This window comes from Epinephelus lanceolatus, chromosome 5 (genome assembly GCF_041903045.1).
Source record: "Epinephelus lanceolatus isolate andai-2023 chromosome 5, ASM4190304v1, whole genome shotgun sequence".
In the NCBI taxonomy this organism is placed as follows: Eukaryota; Metazoa; Chordata; class Actinopteri; order Perciformes; family Serranidae; genus Epinephelus; species Epinephelus lanceolatus.
In genome coordinates, this window is record NC_135738.1 from 48,158,947 (window position 1) to 48,179,656 (window position 20,710).

Here is a 20,710-nt window from a genome sequence, read left to right on the forward strand (position 1 = left end):
CCCAAAAATATAGAATTTCGGATCCGGCCGGACGAATGTGGAAAGCATTTTGAAATTTGGGAAAGGGGCGAAATTGGGACACGAAATGTCGGAATAATAATAATAATGGTAACAATAATAATAACAAACAGCCCCATTACAATAGGGTCCTCACAGACGACTTCGTCGTCGCTCAGGCCCTAATAATAATAAACAGCGCGATTACAATAGGGTCCTACGGACGATTTCGTTGTCGCTCACGCCCTAATAATAATAAACAGCGCGATTTCAATAGGGTCCTCGGATGACTTCGTTGTTGCTCGGGCCCTAATAATTAAAGCTGCAAGCAGCGATGAATGGGCCCTCGCTCCCCCATGCAACCGCAGAGGCCTGAGGCACATGGGGGCTTTAGTGCTTAGCGAGAAGGGAGAAAAAACCTGGCAGGAGTGAAAAAAACGCAATGTGTTGTTCATCCACCAGGGGCACTGGGAGTCTAAATGTGTGCAGGTGTGTCCAGGGGCTGACCCTCATCACACGTGAAGTTTAGAGCAAATCGGACAATGTCAATGTTTAATAGGGCATTTCCTGTTTCCACAAGGGGGCGGCATGAGCAAGATTGCCTACGAGCATATAGAGGCATTGAGGGCGAGGCTCTTATCATGTACAGAAATTCTGAAGCAGTTTGGATGAAGTATGTGGACTTCGCCAATGGAAGCAGCAGCACATAAAAAAGCAGCACACTGCAACTGGCCCCTCCGAGAACAGAAACAGGAGAGGAAATACACGATTACAGGCCTGGAATTAAGTCATTTTTAGGGCAAGGCCACTTTGGCCTTTGATAAATACAAATTTATTGGGGCATCACGGCCAAAATGTGGGGCACCAAGGCCAAAACCAATGGCGCAATAACAATATGTGCTAACTACATTGAATGAAGACAAAACAATATATGTTGAAAAACAGTACTGAGTTTATTAAAACTGGGTGTGCATGACTGGGGATATATCTCTCTTGTTGTTTTGATTCATGTCCCTTATTTTTTAAGTCTTTGAAATCTCTTTATTCTTTTGTTATCTTCTAGTTATTAAGAAATTATTATTAGAAGAAGATTCTTTATTGTCCTTTCTCAGCACATTACATACATTTGACCTCTGCATTTGACCCATCCTACTGTATACACTACGAGCAGTGGGCAGCCGCAGAGCAGCGTCCGGTGACCAACTCCAGTTCTTTTGCCAGGGTCAATGACAGGAGTATTCACCTAACAAAGCCTACATATCTTTAATTATATAATTATTGATATGTCTCTATGTATATTTTTACATAAATCCCCAATATTTTGACTTTTAAAAAAATCATATTCCTTCATTTAATTTGACAATGCTTATTGTATTGTATTACATGTATTAATTCTCTAAAGGATCTTGTATGTTCTTTAATGTGTGTTCAATTTATTAAAAGAAAAAAAAAGAAAAAAAAAACGTTTTGGTGAACACTGCAGCAAAGTGAACCCTCTTTCCCAGAGAGGATCTTTGCCTCCCAGTTTGTTCCTGGCGGCAGAGCAGAGTAAACCGTCTTCGTCACAGAGGACCTTTGTCCCATGAGAGCAGTCAGTGTAAACAACTTTCGCTGGCAATTTGACAGTCACTAGAAGCACATTATGACCCTTTGTAAAAGTTTCTGTGTGGTGCCTGTGTTGTACATGAGCTAATTTAGCGGCTAAGGACTGAGAGGCTGTCCGGTATGTGTGTGTGTGTGTGTGTGTGTGTGTGTGTGTCTATCTGAGGAGTGTCAGTACATTAACTTGTAGCAGTAGCCTTGCTGATTGTCATGTTAATGTTAAAAAAAAAAAACAGGACATGCTACACTGGCCGTATGGGTAGGAGAGGTATTACGGCACTGGCCGTTTGGCCGTGGTATAATTCCTGCCCTGCGATTAGAAAAAAACAAAAACAAAATCCGATTCGGTGCTGCTTGCCCGATCAGGCATGTCTGCACAGTGTATGCTGGCTTGCCAGCTATTTTTCCTTGCCCCGGGCATTCGAGCAACCGTTAATGTTGAACCCTGAATATGTATTTGATTTTCAACCAATGTATTAACTAAAATGTACCTGTGATATGTCAGCTATGGAAACAAAATGTCTTGTCCAAAATATCCATTCATAAATATTAAGTAATTATATAATGTTAACAGCAAAATGGTGTCTGTCATACTGTGAAGAATTGAAATGTTCCCCATGTACTGTAAAAAACAAAGGTCTGTGGTGACAGTACTCCTGCTTTGTTGTGTAACACATTGTGATGTAAGTACATTAGGTCTAGGGGATAATTGGCCGTTTTTGACTACTTTTCATTTTACCTTTAAATTTCACCTTAAAAAACTGTTTACCTTGCCTTGTTTGGTATCATTCTTTTCAGCACAACCTCACCTGTATGACTTTACAATTATTTTTGCATTTTGACATACTGTATTAACACCCTGGACCTAAAATCACACATAAAACATAAAATCCGAGTAGAAAAAAGTTTGATTTTTGACTGTGAAAACCACAAACATGTCTAACGAACCATTTTTGTAACTTAGAATGGAAATATAAATTGTGAACTCAAAAACTTATGAACAAATTTAGCAACCAACAAAGTTATATATAACTATTTACATGAAAATGCAGGCAACGCCTCAGGCATTTTTTGAACAACTATTTACAACTATTTACAAAACAATCAGATGCCACACAACTTATTTGTGCCACTCTGAAAAGCAGTTCCTGTCCACCACAACACAGAGGGGCACATCACAGGCCTGACACTTCCAGGGTGTGTCACTCCTCCTGTTGTCCACCTGGAGGCAATGTTTGCACCTCTGTCTGCCTTTTGTGGCTTTTTGGCTTGCATCTGTGGCTGTGACAATGGGCACAGGAACATAATCAGCTCTCCTGCTCTGAGGAACACCTTCCTTGTCCATGCCACAAAGCTGACTCACCAGCTCCACCATGAAATCTTTATGTGTCATGGGCTGCACCTGCTTGGCATTGCTCATCTCACGGTGCAAGATGAAGGCATTTGTTGTTGCAATGTTCAAGAAGTGCAGCAACATGGTCCTGTAACAGTGACCAGTTTTTCTGTGGGTGGAGTAATACTGTATGAGGTGATCTGACAGATCAACCCCACCCATACTCTGGTTGTAGGCCACGATTGGTGTGGGACAGGGAAAGTCTCGCACATCCCAGCGTCCATCTCTGTCCTTCACCCTTCTCCGTCCTTCGGCCGAGGTCCCTAATAAACGTACCAGGAACAAGAGGGACTTCGTCCTTCGGCCGAGGTCCCTAATAATAATAATAACAATAATAATAATAATAATAATAATAATAAACGTACCAGGAACAAGAGGGACTTCGTCCTTCGGCCGAGGTCCCTAATAATAATAATAAACGCACCAAAAACAAGAGAGACTTCGTCCTTCGGCCGAGGTCCCTAATAATAACAATAATAATAATAATGGCTCCTCCGAGAACCGTCACCTTATCGTGGTGGAGGAGTTTGAGTGCCCTAATGACCCTAGGAGCTATGCTGTCGGGGGCATTTTGCCCCTGGTAGGATTTCCCATGGCAGATTGATTCTGGGCGAAGGGCGAGCGCCTGGTGGTCAGGCCTTCGCCCATGGGGTCCGGCCGGGCCCAGCCCGAACTGGCTACATGGGCTCGTCCCCCTACAGGCCCACCACCTGCAGAGGGATCCAGAAGGGTTCGGTGCAATGTGGATTGGGCAGCAGACCAAGGCGGGGGCCTTGGCGGTCCGATCCTCGGTTACAGAAGTTGGCTCCTGGGACATGGAATGTCACCTCTCTGGCGGGGAAGGAGCTGGAGCTTGTGGAAGAGGTTGAGCGCTACCGGCTAGATATAGTCGGCCTCATCTCGACACATAGTTCCGGCTCTGGAACCCTAGTCCTTGAGAGGGGTTGGACTCTCTCCTTCGCTGGAGTAGCTCTGGGTGAGAGGCGGAGGGCCGGGGTGGGCTTTCTGATAGCCCCCAGACTCTCTGCCTGTACGTTGGGGTTTACCCCGGTAGACAAAAGGGTTGCTTCCCTGCGCCTTCAGGTCGGGGAACGGGTCCTGACTGTTGTCTGTGCTTATGCGCCGAACAACAATTCAGAGTACCCGCCCTTTTTGGAGTCCCTGGGATGGGTGCTGGACAGTGCCCCGACCGGGGACTCCATTGTTCTGCTGGGGGACTTCAATGCTCACGTGGGCAATGACAGCGGGCCCTGGAGGGGCGTGATTGGGAGGAACGGCCTGCCCGATCTGAACCCGAGTTCAGTTATTGGACTTCTGTGCGGGTCGCAGTTTGGCCATAACTAACACCATGTTCAAACATAAGGATGTCCATCGGTGCACATGGCACCAGGACAGCCTAGGTCGCAGGTCAATGATCGACTTTGTAGTCGTATCATTTGACCTGCGGCCATATGTTCTGGACACTTGGGTGAAGAGAGGAGCAGAGCTGTCAACTGATCACCACCTGGTGGTGAGTTGGATCAGATGGTGGGGGAAGATGCTGCGCAGACCTGGCAGGCCCAAACGAACAGTGAGGGTCTGCTGGGAATGCCTGGCGGAAGAACCTGTCCAGATGATCTTCAACTCCCACCTCCCGGAGAGCTTCGACCGCGTCCCGAGGGCAGAGGGGGACATTGAGTCCGAATGGGCCTTGTTCCGCTCTGCCATTGTCAAGGCGGTGGTTGCGAGCTGCGGCCACAAGGCCGCTGGGGCCAGTCGCGGCGGTAATCCCCAAACCCACTGGTGGACACCAGAGGTGAGGGGAGCCGTCAGGCTGCAGAAGGAGGCCTACAGGGCATGGTTGGGCATGGTCTGTGGGTCTCTGGAAGCAGCTGACGGGTACCGGCGGGCCAAGGGGAGCGCAGCGGTGGCAGTCGTGGAGGCAAAAACTCGGGCATGGGAGGAGTTCGGTGAGGCCATGGAGGAAGACTATCGATCGGCTCCAAAGAGGTTCTGGCAAACCGTCCGGCACCTCGGGGGGAAGGCGGCAACTTGCTCACACTGTTTACAGTGGGGGTGGGGAGCTGCTGACATCAACTGGGGACATTGTTGGGCGGTGGAAGGAATACTTTGAGGAGCTCCTCAGTCCCACCAACACGTATTCCAGTGAGGAAACAGAGCCGGGGGTCTCGGGGGCAGGTCGTCCAATTTCGGGGGCAGAAGTCGTCGAGTTAGTGAAGGAACTACGCGGCAGCGGAGCCCCGGGGGTGGATGAGATTCGCCCTGGATATCTCAAGGCTCTAGAGGGTTGTAGGGCTGTCCTGGCTGACACGCCTCTGCAACATTGCGTGGACATCAGGGGCAGTGCCTCTGGAGTGGCAGACCGGGGTGGTGGTCCCCATTTTCAAGAAAGGGGACCAGAGAGTGTGTTCCAACTACAGGGGATCACACTCCTCAGCCTACCCGGTAAGGTCTACTCCAGGGTGCTGGAGAAGAGGGTCCGGTCGATAGTTGAACCTCAGATTGAGGAGGAGCAATGTGATTTTCGTCCCAGACGCGGAACCGTGGACCAGCTCTTTACCCTCGCCAGGGTGCTGGAGGGGGCATGGGAGTTTGCCCAACCAGTCCACATGTGTTTTGTGGATTTGGAGAAGGCTTATGACCGTGTCCCCAGGGGCATCCTGTGGGGGGTGCTAAGGGCCATCCAGTCCCTGTACCGAAGGAGCATGAGTCTGGTTCGCATGGCTGGCAGTAAGTCGGACCTGTTCCCGGTGAGGGTTGGACTCCGCCAGGGCTGCCCTTTGTCACTGGTTCTGTTCATAACTTTTATGGACAGAATTTCTAGGCGCAGCCGAGTGGTGGAGGGTGTCAGGTTCGGTGATGGGAGGATCTCGTTCCTGCTTTTTGCGGATGACGTGGTCCTCCTAGCTCCATCGAACAGTGACCTCCAGCTCTCACTGGGACGGTTCGCAGCCGAGTGTGAAGCGGCTGGGATGAGAATCAGCACCTCCAAGTCTGAGGCAATGGTCCTCAGCCGGAAAAGGGTGGATTGCCCACTCCAGGTGGGGGGGAGGTCCTTCCTCAGGTGGAGGAGTTTAAGTATCTCGGGATCTATCTTGTTTACGAGTGAGGGTAGGATGGAGCGGGAGATTGACAGGCGGATTGGGGCGGCATCAGCATTGCAGGTGCTTAACCGGTCCGTTATGGTGAAGAGGGAGCTTAGCCTCGATTTACCGGTCGATCTACGTTCCAACCCTCACCTATGGTCACGAGCTCTGGGTAGTGACAGAAAGAATGAGATTGCGAGTACAAGCGGCCGAAATGAGTTTCCTCCGCAGGGTGGCTGGGCTCAGCCTTAGGGATAGGGTGAGGAGCTCAGACATCCGGGAGGGACTTGGAGTAGAGCCGCTGCTCCTCCACATCGAGAGGAGCCAGTTGAGGTGGTTCGGGCATCTGGTAAGGATGCCTTCCGGACGCCTCCCTTGGGAAGTGTTTCGGGCGTGTCCAACCGGGAGGAGACCTCGGGGCCACCCCAGAACACACTGGAGGGACTACATCACCCGGCTGGCCTGGGAACGCTTCGGGGTTCCCGCGGAAGAGCTGATGGAAGTGGCTGGGGAGAGGACTATCTGGGCTTCTTTGCTGAGGCTGCTGCCCCCGTGACCCGTACCCGGATAAGCGGAGGGCGACGATGACGACGACGACGACGACGACGACGATAACGATGACGATAATAATAAACGTACCAGGAACAAGAGGGACTTCGTCCTTTGGCCGAGGTCCCTAATAATAATAATAATAATAATAATAATAAACGTACCAGGAACAAGAGGGACTTCAGTCTTCGGCTGAGGTCCCTAATAAACACAGCAAAAACAATAGGGACTTCGTCCTTCGGCCGAGGTCCCTAATAATAATAAACACAGCAAAAAGAAGAGGGACTTCGTCCTTCGGCCGAGGTCCCTAAATATCTACTACTGAGTATAGTCTACTGACTATACTCTGGGATGTGCTGCATCCAAGGTCAAGTTTCATTTGTTTGATGGGAGGATGCAGGGCCTCTTGTCCTTGTCCATGTTCAGGTATACTGGGCTCAGGCTGCTCACTCATCTCGAACCGGCCAGTGGCTTCATTTGTCAGATGTAAGTGACTTTGATGTTTCCTCTGGAAAATACACAGTGCAAAATTAACAATCAATTAATTTATTTATTATGAACTATTCAGCTGTAATTGTGAATTAGATCACAGGTTATAATGACAATAACTGTAATAACAATAATAATAATAATAATAGCAATAATAATAATAATAATAATAATTATTATTATTATTATTATTATTATTACTATTATTGTTATACTTATTATTAGATGAAAAAAAAATTACCACCTAAAAGAGGTGTGTCAGATATTAACATGCTTCAGAGTTACCTAAAAGTTACCTACACATCAACAATAATAGTAACAATTATTACCTCCGCCAAGGAGGTTATGTTTTCGCCGGCATTGGTTTGTTTGTTTGTCTGTTTTTCTGTCTGTTTGTTTGTTTGTTTGTCTGCAAAATAACTCAAAACTAAAAGTTTGGTGGTGATCGGCTGAAGCAAAGTGGATAAAATAATAAAGTTTATGGTCTGACAGCCTCAATTAAGATGGTGAAAATAGCGCCATCTGGTGGCCGGAAAGCATGTCTTGTTACTAACATTACCTAACATTATCACTTTTTGGCACGACACAAGTCAGCATCAGCGCCTAAGTTACAGTCCCAAAATGTTTTACAGTAGTAGTTATATAGTACAGTAGTAGCACGACAGGTTATTGATAGGTTGGCAAGCTAACAAACTGTAACTTTAACTTATTGGATTTCTGCGTATTTCAGGGTTAGCACTTTGTCATCTTACCTGTAGATGTTTCTTTAAGTTGGACGTCGAGTCCCTGGATGTTGACAGTATTTTGACAGCCTTGCACTGTACTGTGATGTTGTTACCCTTTTCTGATTTAAAGGCAAAATGATGCCGGAGTTTCCATGGAGTGAAGGCATTTTTCTCCCCAGCAGTGACCATACGTTTAACAGTCATTTGCGCTTTTCGTCCTTCCGCTGGTGGTCGTTTCACGTGTTGTTTTGTTGTGATGTTGTGATGTATCTGCTGCACAGACTGTATAAAAAATCTGCTGCATCCCATTTGATTTTTAATCCTTCTAAGTAATCAACGTTTTTATCAAATATACCGGTAATCTAATTACATATTTTTTTCTGTGCTTTAACGGATTACAGTTACCTTTTTTTTGTATCCTAATTACGTAACGCCATTACATGTAATCCGTTACTCCCCATGCCTGGTATTCAGATAAGTAGTCGGAGAGATAGGAGGGGGCGAGGCCATGTAGTGTTTTAAAAACCAGCAAGAGAATTTTAAAATCAATCCTAAAAGCTACAGGCAGCCGATGGAGAGATGCTAGGACTGGGGTAATATGATCTCTCATCCTGGTTTTTGTTAAAACTCTGGCTGCCGCATTTTGTACAAGTTGGAGCTTGTTGATACTTTTCTTCGGGAGACCAGTAAAGAGTGCATTACAATAATCAAGGCGAGAGGACACAAATGCATGCATCAGTTTTTTAACGTCATCCATGGATAGAGAAGGCCTAACCCTAGCAATGTTTCTGAGGTGAAAATAGGTTGCCTTAGTAACACTGTTGATATGACTTTCAGCTCAGTCCAGCTCAGAGTCGATAATGACACCTAGATTTTTCACCTTAGCCTTATTTTGCATGACCAGACTACCAAGTCTACTTGAAATCATTTGCCTCTCTGTGCTAGTGTCGACTATGAGGATTTCTGTCTTGTCTTCATTTAATATAAGAAAACTTTTGCTCATCCACAGTCTAATGGTAGACAGACACTCTATTAAGGGATCGAGCGCCTTTGGATCATCTGGCGCCACAGACAGGTAAAGCTGAGTGTCGTCAGCATGAAAATGGAAATTGACTCCATAGTCACCAATTATTTTTCCAAGCGGCAGCATATACAAACTGAATAGCAGAGGCCCAAGGATGGAGCCCTGCAGAACACCAGAGAAGATCGGACGTTTTGTTGAGGCATAATCAGAAAGTTTTATCTGATAACTTCTTCTACCAATCCAGCTTTCAAGCCGGTAAAGAATAATGTTGTGATCAACCGTGTCGAAAGCAGCTGACATATCGAGAAGCATAAGAATGGAGGTATTTTTATTGTCACGGCTTACCCTGAGATCATTGACCACTTTAACAAGTGCAGTCTCAGTGCTATGTCCTTAAAACCAGATTGAAATTTGTCATGGATCTTATTCTCATTTAAGAAGGCATCCAGCTGTTTATATATTACTTTTTAAGAACCTTTTTACCCAAAAAAGGTAGATTAGAGATTGGCCTGTAATTACTGAGGATTGAAGGATCAAGGTCGTTCTTCTTTATTAATGGTTTGACTATAGCCATTTTTAGAGAGTCGGGAAAAATGCCAGATTCCAGGGAACTGTTTACAATAATCAATACATCTTCAAGCAGATAGTCTAAGACCCCCTTGAAAAAAGCAGTAGGGATAGCATCCAAGGAGCAGGTAGTTGTCCTCATCTGTAATATAGTTTTACGGAGTTCTCCTTTACTAATTTTGTGGAAAGAGGTTAGAATACTTGGAGGAGGATTAACAGAGGAATGACTGCTGAGATTAACAGCACTATTCAAGATAACAGCCCAAATACTGAGTAGTTTACAGTCAATTCAAATAAACACAAGAAGTTTGTGCTCTAGAAAAGAATCAGCACTCAGTGAATAACCTCCTAAGCCCTATGATAAGCTATTATGGCAAGGCTTAACTATACAGACCAGTGAGCAGTGATAACTAACATGTCTTTGGGGTCATCAGGTGGGAACCTCCTTTCACCGGTGTTTTGTCTAGTTGGTCCCACGACATCTCCAGGAGGGCAGACAGTGATCTCTGGCATCCCAGAGACACTCCCCTAATGCCAGGTCTCACTGCTCTCCACACCAACCCAATAACCTCCTTTACCTTACTTACACATGGCTTTCTCAGCCCAAACAGCACTGCCACCTTCAACCAAACCCAGGCTCCGTACATGCGAGCTCCAGGTCAAAGAAAGTTGCAAACTCTTTGCACTTTGAATCTGATGCCAAACATAGCTGCTCAGTATACTGGGAAGGATTTATAAGGCGGTCAACTGGTGGGAACAAAACTTTGGGGTTATGCCTGTTTTAGTTTATGATGCCAGAGAAATATGCGTGTATTGCATGATGTAATGATTTGTTACATACAAGTATAGAATTGTTTAGGATGTCACCATGAATAGTAAGCTTGCTTTTTCTCCACATTCACTCAGCCCTACAACACTCTCTCTTGAGAAGTTGTATTTGCTCATTCTTCCAGGGTATTGATAGTCTCTGTGACTTCTTGATTTTTAGAGGACCTACTATGTCAAGGGCTGACTGTAGTTTGAGGTTGAAGTGGTTAACTTTGTCGTGGACGAAGGAGTAGTCTGTTAGATGAGGTAAACTATGCAGAAAAAGGGGGAAATCGGTGGCTGTGGATGGAGTAAAAATACATCTCTTTGTAATGTCCTTTGTATGACTACTTATTAAACCTGGGGTGGACATGGTAAATAGTAAGCAGAAGTGATCAGACAACCTAGTATCCACAACCTTGTTGACGTTAATATCCAAGCCTTTGGCGATCACTAAATCTAAGATGTGGCCACCAGTGTGGGTTGGCTCCCAGGCATGTTGCATGAAGTCAAAGGAAGGTAGAAGATTAAGGAATTCTCTAGCTTTAGTGTCTGAGGTGTTATCAATACGCAGGTTGAAGTCACCAGATATTAGAATTCTGTCATAATCTGTAAGGCAAAGTGACATTAATTCTGATATTTCACATGAAAAAGAGGCTGCGTACTTAGGAGGCCGGTAAATAGTGATCAGTAACACTGGGAGATGACTTTCTAGTAGGATGGCCTGATATTCAAAGGTTGAGAAACTGCCAAGGTGTCTGCGACTACATTTAAAGTCATTTGAAAAAATAGCTGCCAGTCCACTATCTCTCTTTCCCTCACGAGAGGTGTGGATAAAGCTATAACTTGGAGATGAGGCTTCAGCGAGGAGTGCAACACCATAGGCGTTGAGCCAAGTTTCAGTCAGGAACATAAAATCTAGTTTTTCATCACAAATGAGATCGTTGATAGAAAAGATCTTATTTGTAAGAGCCCTGACATTTAGCAGAGCTAAATTTAGGTTCTTACTGTGGCTAGGACCTGCCATATCGTGACATTTAAAAGGCCAGTGTGTAAAATGGGTTGAAAACAGTGACATCAGTGGTCAAATTCTAGATTGCAGGGCTCACTCGCTCACCCCTCCCATTGGGTAAATGACGGTGGCCTCGTAGGGACAAAAAACCTTGCGCACGACTTTTTCAGGAGTAGGTCTATCTAGCGATGAGGTGAATGTTTATTTAGAAATCTAAGCCATGTTACTATATTGTAATGAATCCCTCACGAGCAGGAGACCAGAGGAGCGTTTGGGAAAAAGGCCTGTTTATTTGAGCACTCCAAAAACTCCGGTAACACTCCACTCCGTCCCAAACTCTGACTCTTCTAGCGTAACAGACACACTTCATAACTTTACACACATACTCGTTTACCAAACCGAGTGGGGACCCCCCTTCCCTCTCTGCTTCACCAATCTCCAGCCCGCACACTGACTGACAGCGTAGCCGGTAAACAGAGCTCAGCTGTTTATTTAGCCTAGCAATATCTCCGGACTATAGTAGCTGCAATGCACAACTTTGAACATGATTTTGAAGAGTTTCTTGTAGCGGACACAGACCCAGAGCCATACCTGTTTGAGCTGGAGCATACAGATGAGGAACTCCATGTGTTTGATGCTGAGTGGGCGAGAAGAGAGGCTGAATGCACAGAATGGGATTCGGTGCTACTGCTACCATCGTTGGGGAAATATATCATCAGGAGGAAAAGCGCCGCAGAGAGTGCATCACAAGGAGTGAAGTTGCGTCTTCTTTTCCTCGCAGATGACGGTTCGGGTTCATTCTCTCCTGTTGCGTGGTAAGTGTGGTCCATTCGCAAACTTTATAACTAAAAAAACTTTTCACTACTCTCTATCTACGTACTACTAACACTCTCTGCTGTTTCCTCCTCCTTCTTCCTTCCTTCCGCTGTCTTCGTTGGTTTATTTATACACGCGAAACGCATTCTCTGGCTGGCTGGATTGTCTGCTCGGGCTGCCTTACATACATGGCGGCGCAAGATGACGACCTCTCTAAAGCAAGACCCTTGCTATATATATATATATATATATATAAAAGCATAATTATAAGGCTATGAAAACCAAACGAATTTTATTTTATAGCGATCATACACGTATAAACATATTAATGGGTAAAATATTCAGATTCAGATTCAGATTGACAATAAACCATGCCAAATATTACACACTGGCCCTTTAAGAGGGATTCTGACCAAGAAAGACTGTCTCCTCAAAGCTTTCTTTGCTTTAATGACATCTCTGTTGGAGATAACAGTTTCAATTTTATACACTTTAACTTGTATTGGAGATGGACAGCAGAGGGCACTATCAATAGTCCCAACAACAGCCCCAATGTTATTTATATTTTTCGTGGGGAGGTCAGCCGTTGAGGGGATCGTTGGCCAGCAGAGGGAGCTCTCATGTGGAGCCGTGGTCTGTGGTGTCACTACGGGGATGGAGAGGGAGGTCTGGGGGCGGGGGGGGGAGTGAGTAGTCAGTCGCGTGGGTGGGATTGCACAGTGTGCTGCGGGTTAGCCACTAGGAGGCTTCCTAGCTTGTTGGGATGGATGTCGTCGGGTTTGAAAAATGAGAAGCGGTTCCAGAACAGGTTGTAATTGCCAATGAAGGTTACTCCCTGTGCCCTACAGGCAGACTGAAGCCAGGTGTAGAGGCAGAGGATTCTACTAAATGACTCTGATCCACAGCCAACCATCGGGATTGGGCCGCTGATGAAAACAGACTTTCCACAGCTAGTTAGGAAGTTAAAAAGTCGGTTGATGTGGGTCTTGGTGATCTCGTACTGATGCAGGGATGTGTCATTTGTGCCCACATGGATTATAATTCTCCAGATGGAGGTTGGCAGGGATTGTAGCAGCATGTAACAGCATTAAAAAAGCAAATGTGTTTGATAACACCGACTATTAAAGTCGGAGGAAAGAGAGGGCGGGGAGATGTGACAAGTGAGGCTGGGGAGGGTGATGAGGTTGATGAGGGTGACTTCTCCAGGGGGCGAGTAGGTGGGGCAGGGACGATAGGGGCTGAGCGGGGCGCTGGGGTGAAACATGGTAGGCCTATGGAGAGGCGGGGCCTGGTGCAGGAGTGCTTTGGGACAGTATGTGGGGGGGGACGGAGGTGGCGGAGAGCAGGAAGATCCTTCGGATGACTGGGGGGATGGAGGTGTGAGCTGGGAGGCTGCAGTCAGAAGAGGAAAGTCCTGTTGGCTGAGGATATCATATTTGTTCTCCAGGTGGATATTGTAGTGAGGAGGTGCATGGGGTGACAACCTCCCTTTTTTGCCTTTCCTGCCTTTCCTGTTGCAGGCACTGACCTGGGTCCAGTTATCATGGTGGGATGGGATAGAGTGGAGCTGACCAGGACCTTAGGTTTAGCCCCAAGCCGTAGCCAGAAGGCCTCAGAAACAGTGAGGGGAGAGGGAGCAGCAGTTGCAGGACAGTGAGCGGTGACAGGTTCTGAAGGAGAGGTGGGCGGGGTCGGGGTGGCATTGTGGGGGACAGTAGTGTCAGGCTGCAGGGTACTGTTTGTATTGGTTTGGGCTGGTCCGAAAATGATGGTGTCCATGAGCTTCTTGGCTTCCTGGATCTTGTAGGGAGTGGAAATCCTTCCTTCCAACTCCTGGATCTTCCGGACCAGGCAGGCGCAGCTGTCACAGCTGGATGGAGAGGTGAGCGGAAGCATGGCACGACGCGGGTCCGCTGAAACAGAGGGAGAACAGCAGCCAGCAGACAGCCAGAGAATGTCGGACAGAGCAGGGCAGTAACGTTAATCTGTGACAGGAGACGGATAAGCTCACATCATCAGTACATCGCAACATCACCCATGTTGGTGTCTCTTTTGAGCGGTGGCTGTGCTGTGATAGGTGAGGAAGTGAATGGCGGTGCTGGGGAGTTGTGATGAACTGCCGATGTTGACTACTGAGGTTGCTGTGTTTTATCATCCTCAAGCTTTCCACTAGGAGCAGTAACATTTCGAGCTGTAGAACGACGCTGCTGCAATGGTGTTTCAGGTCTGAGTACATGGATGATGGGTTCTACAGCTGGTTGATATGGCTCAACCCCTACAAGAGTTTTCGATCCCAGCTGGGACTGGCACTGGATGTAGTCACGAATGTGTTCAGAGACCTCACCTACATCTGAGTTCTTCTCCCCACGCTCACTTTCTGCTGCTGCCTCCAACACCTTTGTCTCAGTGATGGCTGCGGCTACCTCACTTTCATGCTTTATAGTTGCAAGAGTTGCATCCATACGAGCCTCTGTCACTTTCAGTTTAGCCTTTTCAATCATAACTTCAGACTCCTTCTTGATGAATTCAGCCTTGGCTTAGGCTGCCTCCAGTTTGGCACGTGCCTTGGCAGCGGCAGTGCTAGCTGATGAGCTCCGTGATCTACGTGTTGAAATGGAGGCTATGGATCTCGTCTCCAATTCTTGGCTTTGCTCCGTTGCATCTTCACTCTTAAGCGTTTTTTCCTCCATCATGTATTGCTGATGATGTGTGAGGAATGCTTGAGGAGAAGCTTGCTTTCCTTGAACTGTTATGCCCGCTGTGAGGCTGCTTTTTTACTATTCTGTCCCTGATACGTGTGCTGTCTATGCACCACTGACAGATAGCTAACAGACAGGACAGGCAAGTCCAACACAGAAGTAGAGTTAAGGTGTTTTACTGAGTAATTTTTCCCTTCTTTCCATTCTTTTTGTAAAAAAAAAAATAATAAAATAATAAAATGAAATAAACACAAGTTACAAGGATTTGGTTACAAACAATTCTCAAAGATATAACACAAATGAATTGTCATTCCTTATGTACACATGACAAGAAGCTACATTTAGCTTAGCTTAACATTTTTAGCTTCTAGCATTTTTACCCTTAAATGAAATTATCACAAAGTAGTTCGTTTTTTAACTCAAATATATGAATTCTAAATTATATATATGCACATTTGCATAAAACACAGAGAAAGTAATGAAACTTACAAGCAAAGGCTCTCCAAGGCACAAACGAGAAGAAAAAAAGGGAGAGGAGCTCTCTGTCTCACCGCATGGAGAAATTTTTTGCACACTGCACTTTTCCTGGCTGACTTCTATCCTCTACGTCACATGGTCTGAACTGAACTCAAACTGCCACGAGGTGGTGCTAAAAACAATGAATTTAAGGAGAACACAGAATGTGTGCCATGACATAGGACATGGTGTTTCAGCAAATAAAACAGAACATGTAAAGTAATCTTTTAAAGTAATCTATTTTAAAGACAGTATTCAGAATACCACCAATGTAAACTGAAACAGAACACAATTACTCAGATTTTGTTTTTCAAATATTTAACTTAGTGACCTGTATTCCATTAGTCCCCAATTCTGCCCATAGATGACATAGTTTTCCTGCTTATTATTATTATTATTATTTGGAGTTGGATTTAAATCTCATTTCTATATTACAGACACTGTTGCCCCTGAATCAACCACAAAATTTCACCTTTTGACTTGTTACTTATAGTGCCCATGTGGGCATGTGTTTGTCGGCCGTGTAAGTACTGTCATAGGTAGGCCTGTCTTTTTATTGTTGTTGTTTTCCTTTTTTTTTAATTTCTCAGTGACTACAGTACATCCAGACTTTTGTCATGGCTATCTATGTTTACAATCTATGTTTACTGGGAACCTGTAACCTGGTCTCACTCCGAAATTGTCGAATACTGGCGCTTGGGTAGTGACTTCCAGCATCAGACACCGAAAAAATATGTTCTTTTACGTTGGCATGGTACGTGGCCAGTCGCCATTACTGTGTAACTGTGCCTGGCGAATGTCTGTGGCTCGCACACATGTGGTGATCACACAGCAGTGCTGCTGCAGAGCTGCCTGCTGCTGTAAGGACTGTATTTTCCCAATTAAAGGTCTGTTCTGTTGCATGTATTTTGTAAATCTGTGTAAATGTAGAGCAGCGTTTCAATAGACCTTCGATGCCATCTACTGGCGAGAATCGATACTGCCTTCTGTTAGTATCTTTCGGTGATGTCATATCCTGTAGACTCAAAGCTATCATTACTCTGAAATCAGAAAGCAAGGTCCTTCACCCATCTCCTTGTTTATGTTCTTTTCGCCTCAAGTTGGTACGTGAATATGAAATTATATGTTTATGAGATGGTTATGAATGTAATGAGAGTAATGTTAACTCTGTTTAAGTTGTGAATGAATCAGCACATCACCTTATCCATGTTCCACATTAGCGAGCTAACTTAGCAGCTAAGCTAACTTTACCTAGCGTTCTGTTGAATACTATTCTGAATGCCGCTGTATTTTCATTTCTCACTTTTACCCTACTTCATCACACCATAAAGAGTGAACTGGACAATGTCGTCTGTGTGGTTTGTTGGAGAGGAGTTAACTAACTGGCAAGGTGCTAAGGAGTAGAGGGCAGTACAAGGCCAATACACTCCTCATTTATGGAGCCATACAAGACACTGCAACATCAACAACACGGTTGTGACAATATTCACAATAAAAAGTTTTGCATTAACAAATGAAGGGATTCTGTCCACAGATACATTGACAGAGGGCCTTTATTTTGAAATGGCAACAGGAAAGGTTGAGTTAAAGAGAAATGTATTTTTTTTATGTGTGTGACTGATATAGATATTGAAACTGTACTGAAAGGTTATCTATTTTCAATATGATTATCAAAAGACCATTTTCACTCTCAAATTTTAAAACTGCAAGCATCATACAGAAAAAAAAGTGTGTAAATTTAGTAAGTCACATAAATACTGCTTTACAATTTTAATTCGTATTGCGCTGTTATGTACACAATACACAAATGCCTTTGAAACACGTAATCTAAACATGACAAAATATTAAAAATATAACAGTTAGTTAAATTAGTTGGCAATTAGCAGGTTTAAGATCCAGATTAGGTTCATGATTGTGAATTATCTATTTAAATCGACTCATTAGATTACACGTTCTTTCTACATGCTGAATGATGATAACAAAACAGGAGCAGCAGGTGGTGGAGCCACGAAGGAGCACGCGCCAGCTGAAAGAATTATTTGAGACAACACGTTTTTTTTTTTTTGTGGCTTTTTGATCATTTGAATGAATAAATCTGATTTGAAAAATGTTTAATTTACGTTGTATAAAACACAGCTTTAGGCTATTAAGATTCAAATAATTTGAAGACGATGCATACAAAACTGCTGTATTTTTTTTGTGTGTGCTTATGCGTTTCTTTGCCTTCAGTTTTATATCAAACCATTTACGCTTCACCTCTGACATGGTTCTTTTTACTACGGAGACAACATTAACAGCATCTGTTACCTCCCTCCAGGCCTTTGCTTGTCCCTGTCACACCACTACTAACTAAATAAAATAAAATGTTTTTTCTTAAGTCCACTTCACCCAAAATGAATTCGATCTCCGCTTCAGAAAAATTCTTTTTTCTTTCTCTCTTTCTTTGTTTGCGACTGACAGGTCGACAGGATGCACCTACACCTCCTTATATGGTGCTCATTGGCTATTCATGGGCGGGGATTTATGCTAATTGCTGATTACCGGGAGCGCGCTGTCACTTTACGATGGATTGGCATTCATGATCATACACACGTGTTTACGATCAAATCTGAGTTTCCCGCGGCGTTCCTGAATCTGGAGTAGGTTTTTAGTAGAGTAGGCTTTTATGTGCAAATCTACACACAGATTTACTCACTTTTCATGAATGAGACCCATTGTGATTAACATTACATAACTCTCCTTTTCTCTCGTAGCTGTTTTGAAGACGATGAACCTCCATGTGTCGAGGAGATTGAGTATTCCACAGATTGTCAAACACTTAATGGAACTGATTTGGATTCAGATGTCAACAGCAACATGACCAGTTCTGATGAGGAGGAGGATGATGGAAGACTCAGGGAAGCAAATCATCAGCCTAGCAGTCGCAAATCACAGCAGTCAAGTATGAAGAGCCGCCCATTTCCCCACCTGATCAGACAGGCCTCCATTGAGACACTCGATGAGAAAAGAAATACATGTTATGGTGTGAACATCAATGGACAAATGATGAGTTAATAAATATTTATATATTTCTCTACAGTTTTCCTCTAAAAGGTCCTCTAAGCATTGTATATTTTCCTCCTTGAAACATAATAGGTGTATCTGAATGCAAAGAAACATCTGGATAAACATAGTCATCTGACTTGACTCAAGTCCGTCTTGAGTTATGTTTAGTTTTTAAAATATGATGACGCATATGTCACAGCGGGGGAGGACCTACCAGCAGATATTGGTGCCCACGCTACCACAGCTCTGTCCTCCTGCCCACAGCTCTCCTTAGAGAAAGGGCAGCATGTACAGCGACAGCATGAGCTTCACCTAGTGCTTTTATTCAGTTCTATCTGCGTTATACACTGATCAGACAAAACATAAAAACCACTGACAGGTGAAGTGAATAACTTTGATTATTTTGTTCCAATGCATTGTTCTGCTGGGAAACCTTTGGTTCTGGCATTCACGTGGATACCATCTGATATGTTCCACCCACTCAAACACTGTTGCAGACCAAGAATGTTACAAAGACCTCAAAATGTCAACCTGGCCTCCAAATTCCCCAGATCCCAATCTGAGTGCGCATCTGTGGAACGTGCCATTAACCCACCTCACAACCCACTGGACTAAATGGATCTGCCACCAATGCACTGGTGCCAGACACGGCAAGACACTCCCAGAGGTCCTGTGTCCATCCCTCGATAGATCAGAGCCAAGTCTGATCCAAGGAGGCCCTACCTTGGATTAGGGGTACATCTGCGGTACCAGCACATCACAAGAATCCTTGAGCAGATTGGGACCTGGGAAATTTAGAAGCCACTTCGACACCTTGAGCTTTTTGTCATGCTCCACAGGCCATTTCTAAACAGTTCTTGTGGTGTAGCATGCTGCTTTTTTCTGCATGGAGGCCACTGCCACTGGGGAGTACTGTTGCCATGAGGGGAGGTACTTGGTCTGCAACAGTGTTTGTGTGGGTGGTACATGTCAGGTGGTACCCACATGAATGTCAGAACCAAAGGTTTCCCAGCAGAACATTGAACTGGAACAAAATAATCATAGTTATTCACTTCACCTGTCACTGGTTTTAATGTTTTGGCTGATTGGTGAACATGTGAGTTAAGTTTTCAATAACTCATCCAGTATTGAATGTGCTTTGCAACCAGTGACACACTGTCAGTTCCGTGCTGTTACGCACACAGTCACCACTGCTCATGTTCTTCTCTTCTTTGAATGAGGTTTTGATACTGCCACAGTGCTTAACGACTGTTCCTGCCTGCTGTCCCAACATAAGTTTGCTATCTGTGAGTGTGTGTATGTGGGCATCCGCACACCATGAGATAGTTTCCCCAGTGACTTTTTTTTTTATCCTTCGGTTCCTGCTCAGCTCCTGTTTGGGGATTTTAACATATTATTATTATTATTACTTATTATTTAACATTATTATTGCAGCTATCTTGTGTGTGTGGAGTCTTTCACCCTGACCAGAGGGCTTGGAGCAGGAGAAGAAGTATTTAAATCTTTTACTCTGTTACAAGTCAAATTCCTGCAGTTAAAATGATACTTCAGTAAAAGTATGCAAGTATAATCAGGAAAATTTACTTAAAGTATTACAAGTAAAAGTGCTGTAAAAATATTCCCTAGCTTTGGCGTAGGCTCTGCATAGAGATGACACTCAAGTATAAATTTACCCTAAGTCACACTTGTGCAAGTCTTCAGCCAGTCCCAGGTCATAACCTTCAAGTGGTTAGCAAGTTCCAAGTCACTGTGGTGAAAATCAAGCAAGTCAACTTTAGTCGTTGCTGTAAGTCAAGCAAGTCACAAGTCAAGTCATACATACAAACTCATAAAGATAATATAATATAAACTGCACCACCACCAACTAAACACATTTACTCAGGTACTGTGAGTAGGGAAAGCTAACAACATTAGCATGTCCTTTTTGTTTTCAAAGCTGAACAACAGGCTACAGTTTCAAAAGGTCCATGATGGAAAACAGCTTCTCAGTTATTTATTGGCAACTAATCACCCTAGCAGTATTTTATTGGAGGTCAGAATGGTATTAATGGTGCTTATTGATCTGCAGTAGAGCTTAGATTCTCTGCCTGAGCCCGACCCAGACCCGCCCCGACCCGACCCATGGGCCCCCTTGATGGTGCCACTGGCCACCCACATGTGAGTTCCTCCCTTCGCAAGCATCACACTTGACCTGCTACGCATAGGCCTAACGAACGTCTTTGGATGTCAAGAAAAAAGTAGCCGCAGGAGAGTTTAAATTGGCCCAATCTCAAGGGAAGTCTGAGGTTTGGGACAGCTTTAAATTAGTTGTCGACGGTGACAAGGTGTGTGTTGGCTTTGTTGAGTGCACCATTATAAATAAACACCCCGTTCTGTCATAATC

The 20,710-nt window shown here is 44.7% G+C and overlaps 1 protein-coding gene across 2 annotated transcripts in view; it reads left to right on the plus strand.

Annotated features, from left to right (window-relative positions):
- Positions 1–19,278, plus strand: part of agbl1 (AGBL carboxypeptidase 1) — a 746,393-nt gene extending 727,115 nt beyond the window's left edge. For both annotated transcript variants that reach the window (XM_078168290.1, XM_078168291.1), the window contains exon 27: positions 18,036–19,278. In XM_078168290.1, coding sequence (XP_078024416.1) covers positions 18,036–18,336 — 301 coding nt within the window. In that variant the 3' untranslated portion in view covers positions 18,337–19,278. The remainder of the gene's footprint in view (positions 1–18,035) is intronic.
- Positions 19,279–20,710: the final 1,432 nt, after the last annotated feature.